Genomic DNA, 6,645 nt, shown 5'->3' on the forward strand with positions numbered 1-6,645 from the left:
AGCTCCCCCTGTTTCCACATGTCCAGCTCCCCCTGTTTCCACATGTCCAGCTCCCCCTGTGTCCACATGTCCAGCTCCCCCTGTGTCCACATGTCCAGCTCCCCCTGTTTACCAGCTCCCCCTGTGTCCACATGTCCAGCTCCCCCTGTTTCTACATGTCCAGCTCCCCGTTTCTACATGTCCAGCTCCCCCTCTTTACCAGCTCCCCCTGTGTCCACATGTCCAGCTCCCCCTATGTCCACATGTCCAGCTCCCCCTGTTTTCACATGTCCAGCTCCCCCTGTTTCCACATGTCCAGCTCCCCCTGTTTCCACATGTCCAGCTCCCCCTGTTTCCACATGTCCAGCTCCCCCTGTGTCCACATGTCCAGCTCCCCCTGCGTCCACATGTCCAGCTCCCCCTGCGTCCACATGTCCAGCTCCCCCTGTTTCCACATGTCCAGCTCCCCCTGTGTCCACATGTCCAGCTCCCCCTGTTTCTACATGTCCAGCTCCCCGTTTCTACATGTCCAGCTCCCCCTCTTTACCAGCTCCCCCTGTGTCCACATGTCCAGCTCCCCCTGCGTCCACATGTCCAGCTCCCCCTGTTTCTACATGTCCAGCTCCACCTCTTTACCAGCTCCCCCTGTTTCCACATGTCCAGCTCCCCCTGTTTCTACATGTCCAGCTCCCCCTGTGTCCACATGTCCAGCTCCCCCTATGTCCACATGTCCAGCTCCCCCTGTTTCCACATGTCCAGCTCCCCCTGCGTCCACATGTCCAGCTCCCCCTGTTTCTACATGTCCAGCTCCACCTCTTTACCAGCTCCCCCTGTTTCCACATGTCCAGCTCCCCCTGTTTCTACATGTCCAGCTCCCCCTGTGTCCACATGTCCAGCTCCCCCTATGTCCACATGTCCAGCTCCCCCTGTTTCCACATGTCCAGCTCCCCCTGTGTCCACATGTCCAGCTCCCCCTATGTCCACATGTCCAGCTCCCCCTGTTTCCACATGTCCAGCTCCCCCTGCGTCCACATGTCCAGCTCCCCCTGCGTCCACATGTCCAGCTCCCCCTGCGTCCACATGTCCAGCTCCCCCTGCGTCCACATGTACAGCTCCCCCTGCGTCCACATGTCCAGCTCCCCCTGCGTCCACATGTCCAGCTCCCCCTGCGTCCACATGTCCAGCTCCCCCTGCGTCCACATGTCCAGCTCCCCCTGCATCCACATGTCCAGCTCTAGTCTATTCCTAAAGATACAGACTGCCTGTGCAGTCTGTATCTTATGCTTTTACCTATAGCTGTGTAGCGGAGCGGAGCGGAGCGGAGCAGTAAGGCCGGGGGCGGCCATCTTGATGACGTCAGTGGTGCGTTCCAGCGCTGGAACGCAAGGGACGTCATCAAGATGGCGCCCGGCTTTACTGCACCGCTACAGAGGACTGGGTAAAGTATAAGATACAGACTGCACAGGCAGTCTGTATCTTCAGAAATGAACTTCATGAAGATACAGACTGCCTTTGCAGTCTGTATCTTATACTTTACCCAGTCCTCTGTAGCGGTGCAGTAAAGCCGGGCGCCATCTTGATTACGTCCCTTGCGTTCCAGCGTTGGAACGCACCACTGTGACGTCATCAAGATGGCCGCCCCCGGCCGTACTTCTCCGCTATACTGGATTAGGTAAAAGCATAAGATACAGACTGCACAGGCAGTCTGTATCTTCAGGAATAGACTTAGGGAGAGAAAATTCAATAGCGATCTGAGTGGGCCCCTGCCAGAGTGGGCCCGGGGGCGGCCGCCCCCCCTGCCCCCCATCAAATTTCGCTACTGGCTCTCAAACAACTCTCAGTCAGTTATTATAGAAGAGCCAAGGGAATAAAATTGCAGCACGAACATCTCTGGGTCCAGGTTTCACAAAAAAATTCAAATGAGCGAAAAAAAATAAAAAATCTGAATATCTCTGTGTACAATATTGTAAGATGTTTTACAGAGAAAAAAAAACACTTGTGTAACAATTTAGTATTATTCTTTACCAGACAGTGGGAATTGCCAGAGATGTCCTGACCATGAATGGCCGAATGAGGGAAAAACCAAATGTGTTATGAGACATTATGAGTTTCTGTCCTATGAGACTGATGTTGTTGCTTTAGTCTTTTCCATCATCTCCATATTACTCTCTCTCATAACTTTATGTATAATTGGAATATTCACTTTATTCCGGAACATTCCCATTGTCAGAGCCAATAACCGGAACCTCAGCTTCATTCTCCTGATCTCTCTCATGTTCAGCTTACTCTGTGTGTTTCTCTTCATCGGTCGCCCAGTGGATATAACCTGCATGCTGAGACAAATCTTCTATGGGATCTTCTTCACAGTAGCCGTGTCTTCTGTCCTGGCCAAGACCATCATAGTCTGCATAGCATTCAAGGCCACCAGACCTGACAGTCCCTGGAGAAAGTGTGTGGGGGTTAAGCTTCCTTATACTGTAGTGTTGGTCTGTTCATCTATTCAGATCCTGAATGCAGTTATCTGGTTGTCACTGTCTCCTCCATATCAGGAGTATAACCTGGATTATCCTGGGAAGATCATCATTCAGTGTAATGAAGGGTCAGTCTTGGCCTTTTACCTCATGTTGGGTTATATGGGGTTTCTGGCAGCGGTGAGCTTTGTTCTAGCTTTCCTGGTGAGGACATTACCTGATATCTACAATGAAGCCAAGTACATCACCTTCAGCATGCTGGTGTTCTGCAGTGTCTGGATCTGTGCCATCCCGGCCTATCTGAGCAGTACAGGGAAACACATGGTCACTGTAGAGATATTCGCCATATTGGCCTCAGGGGGAGGAATATTGAGCTGTATGTTTTTACCAAAATGTTACAATATCCTGATGGAGCCGGAAGAGAAGAGTTCTGGACACTTGTTACATAGATACATTAAGTGACTCATTATATGAAGTTAATGCCTTTGATGTCCTTCCCCTGTCCTGTTTAGGCAGATGCAAAAAATATAAAGCTCTATCTGCAGATTACTACCTACTATATAGGAGCCTAAATATTAATTGGGATAAAGTTGGACCCAAAATCAGTTCCAATAAACAAATGACAAAACCTCAGCCCCTAACCCTTATACCATCCAATTGTGAACACAGATGATAAAGAAATTATTAGAAGTGACCCAATATACTTATCACATCTAGCAAACAAAAATCCCAACATGTTTACATCCTCCTCGGCTCATCGAGGGATAGATCAGGTGTTATTGCTCATAACAGGGTCAGCGCAAGGACCTTCCGTAATGCACAAGACCCACCTACAGCCTCCATCTTACTTTATTCGATTCCCTTTGAGCCGTTGTGAACACAGACTTATGTGTTGGAATATTGTGTTGTTGATGTTTTTTTGTGTGGTGTATTTGTATCTTTGTGGTGTCTTTGTATCTTTGTCTTTTGGCTGGACCAGTTATGTTTTTTTTAGCTAGTTTATAAAATCCAAGTTTTAGGTCCATCTCTGCGATGTCCTTGCCACTCCTGGCTATCAGAATGATAAGTCTCTGACCTGGACTATACATGCCTTGTTATTTGTTTGAGTAGCATTGGCATGGCCCAGGTGCTGAGATGTGAGAACAGATGGGGCTATGTGTTTATTCCTAACATGGATAATGCCTACCGTAGGCAATTCCGTTTCACAATCGGAGGTTGTTTCAATGGTTTCATTATACTATAATTTTCTGCCAAGATTTCAGTTCAAACCAATTACACAACACAATAAAGAATATCACCGCCACCTATAATAACCGACTGATCGTCTTTCATCAATGTTGTATGGATACAGTGGGTAGACAAAGCAGATGGTGCTTTCTACTCTTACACCTTTATCATCTCACGAGCAAATTAGGAAAAAAAAACAACTATTAGAAATACAACCATAGTATAAGGTTGTATAAAGATTAAAATGTGCACATGCCGATATTGGAGATTCATCTACAGCAGGGGTCTCAAACTCGCGGCCCTCCAGCTGTCCAGGCTGTCCAGGCATGATGGGAATTGTAGTTTTGCAACAGCTGAAGTACTGCGAGTTTGAGACCCCTGATCTACAGTATGAAACACAGGCTGAACTAAATTCCCTCAAATTTCTATCATTTACTAACTGACAGAAATTTTTTTTAAAAATACAAAAAATAAGAAGTTAGGCTGTTCAATAGCAAAAGGCAATAAAACACTCAGTGACTACTCAGTGACTACAATAACTATGTATCCACTCCTTGAGGACTAGTGTAGAAATCAAGGATCAGAGCCCATTTTTTAAATCTGGCCTGTCTCCCTTTATGCGGTTTTAGCTCTCTAATGTACTTATTTCAGTCATTCTTTGACAGAATTCTCCAAAAATATTGTCTTTTAGGATAGTGGTTAATTTTAGCTGATATTTATAGAATTTCTTTTCGTGAAACATGCCTCCATTTCAAGGCTGGCTCCATGTTTTTGCAGGCCCACGGGCAACAGAGCCTCAGTGGGCCCCTCATCCATCCACTTTGCGCCCATTATCCACACACTATGCATAATCACTTGAGACACTACTAACATACACAAACACACATTATTGACCCAGTAACTGACTGACTGACATTGACATACAGCACGTTCAGCTCAGTCTTCTCCCTCTTCCTCTCTGTTGGGGTGCTCTCCCCACTGTAAGGTTGAGAATCATGAGATCAGGTCCTTCACCCCTTTCTCTCTGCAGGTCCTGCTCCTTTCTCCTGTGTCTTCTGATGTTCAGCGCTCACCCTACACTACAGTGAGCAGGCAGAACATTACAACACCGGACTGCTCTCCCTCTCTCGGCCCCTAGAGGCACTGTGGGCCATGGAACTTGCCCGGGTAAGCCCTGTGCTGATGCCAGTACAATCCCATTTCATGAAAAAAAAAAATCATGGGACATTTAAGTAAAAACATAATGGCCCTTTCCTTATCTCATACAGTTTATTGAAATAAAAAAATAACACCAGTGGTGGATATACCACAATAGAAAATGTCAATGTCTCAATCAACAACTTGTCAAGTGTCCTTGGACATTAATTACAGTTTGACAATGACATCACAAGTTGCCTTATTGTCTTCTAAGGCATGGCATCCCAGTCTTCTTGACTGGTCACTAAGGTTCTGAGTTACGGGTTTCTACATTGCGACACAGCTGATCCCATTGGTTTTCTATAGAATTCAGGTCTGGAGAAAGTGCTAGCCACCCATGTGATATTTCCTAGTCTGCAACAGCCGTTCCCTAATGATGAGACCTCGATGAGCTGGAGTATTTTCATCCATGAAGATGACATTGTTCATGTGTTATCATGCACTGGCACAATGACTGGATTACTGGTGTTATTCATGTAGTATGGGGTTCGCACCGACCATTCATAAAATGTAGGGAAGTTCTGTATAGATTAGACATGCTGCCCACACTTTAGACACACCACCAAAGGCAACATTGGCTGATGCATAGCACTTTTTTTCTTGTCTCCAACATTGTTGGCGGCCCTTATTTCTTCCCAGCATGAATCGACTTTCACCATTGAACAACACTGAAGCCCACTGGTCCAGTATAGAAAGTGAGTGCTATGCAATTAAATGTAATTCTACAAAACACCCAAGACCTAACATAATTGTGTTTTTCCATATAAAAAGGTGAAAACTGTATAAAGTGTTTGGATACTGAATGGTCAAGCAGTAAAAGGGATAAATGTTTTCCCAAACTTGAAGACTTCCTCTCCTTTTCTGATGGACTCTCCATAGCTCTATCCTCCATTGCTGTTCTGTTCTGGACAATATCTGTTCTGATATTGGTGATTTTTGTGTTTCATAAAGATTCCCCCATTGTAAAGGCAACAACAACAAAAAAAAACCCTTCATTTCGCTGTTTACTTCTTATTTATTGGCCATCCTATCGATAGAACCTGCAGATTATGACAAATAGTTTTTGACATCATCTCCTCTATCTTGGTAGCTTCTGTTTTGGCTGAAGTCACCATGGTCTATATTAAAATATCCAGACCAGAAAGTAAATAAAAAAGAATGATTGTAATATGACTGGTGTCCAACTCTGTAGTTGTGGTGGCCTCATCCATGCACCACCTCACCCTACAGATTGTGGATCACATGCACACTACTGTATTTCACCACTTAATGGGAATAAATGCTGCATTTTTGCCATGCTTTTACAGCGATTTTTGAGAAATTGCAGCAGAATGCAGAAATGCAAGTGTCCATGCCTTATAGTGTAACTTTTTTGGATTTTTTTTTTTGCTGTTCTTTGGGAACCATTGATGTTTGAAGATTTTTTTTAAGTAGAAGAAATTACAACAGTAAAAAAAAAAGACTGATGAAAAGATGAAAAAAAAAAAAAAAAGTAAAATAAAATAGTAAACTTCTTATAACTTTGTATTTATGACTTGGGATGCATAAGGTAAGAATAGGATTAGAGAGTGTATTCTCCAGATATCATTCTACCAGTGTATATATACTGGCTGAGATTCTACATATACAAGCACTGCTGGAAAATGGTTTTGATGTGTCAGGGAGGCCGTATAACTTATATACACAGAGCTTTATGTTTCTATTTTAACAGCTACTTCTCTGGTTATATAAATAAATGCTGATATTTGGAATAACCATTTATCCAGCAATG

At 44.7% G+C, this 6,645-nt stretch overlaps 1 protein-coding gene across 1 annotated transcript in view; it reads left to right on the forward strand.

Annotated features, from left to right (window-relative positions):
* Positions 1 to 2,912, forward strand: part of LOC138796490 (vomeronasal type-2 receptor 26-like) — a 38,285-nt gene extending 35,373 nt beyond the window's left edge. Inside the window, exon 6 of the mRNA XM_069976096.1 lies at positions 2,008 to 2,912. Within this exon, the coding sequence (XP_069832197.1) occupies positions 2,008 to 2,912 (905 nt within the window). The remainder of the gene's footprint in view (positions 1 to 2,007) is intronic.
* Positions 2,913 to 6,645: the final 3,733 nt, after the last annotated feature.

The sequence above is a fragment of the Dendropsophus ebraccatus genome, chromosome 7 (assembly GCF_027789765.1).
Source record: "Dendropsophus ebraccatus isolate aDenEbr1 chromosome 7, aDenEbr1.pat, whole genome shotgun sequence".
NCBI classification, from domain to species: domain Eukaryota; kingdom Metazoa; phylum Chordata; class Amphibia; order Anura; family Hylidae; genus Dendropsophus; species Dendropsophus ebraccatus.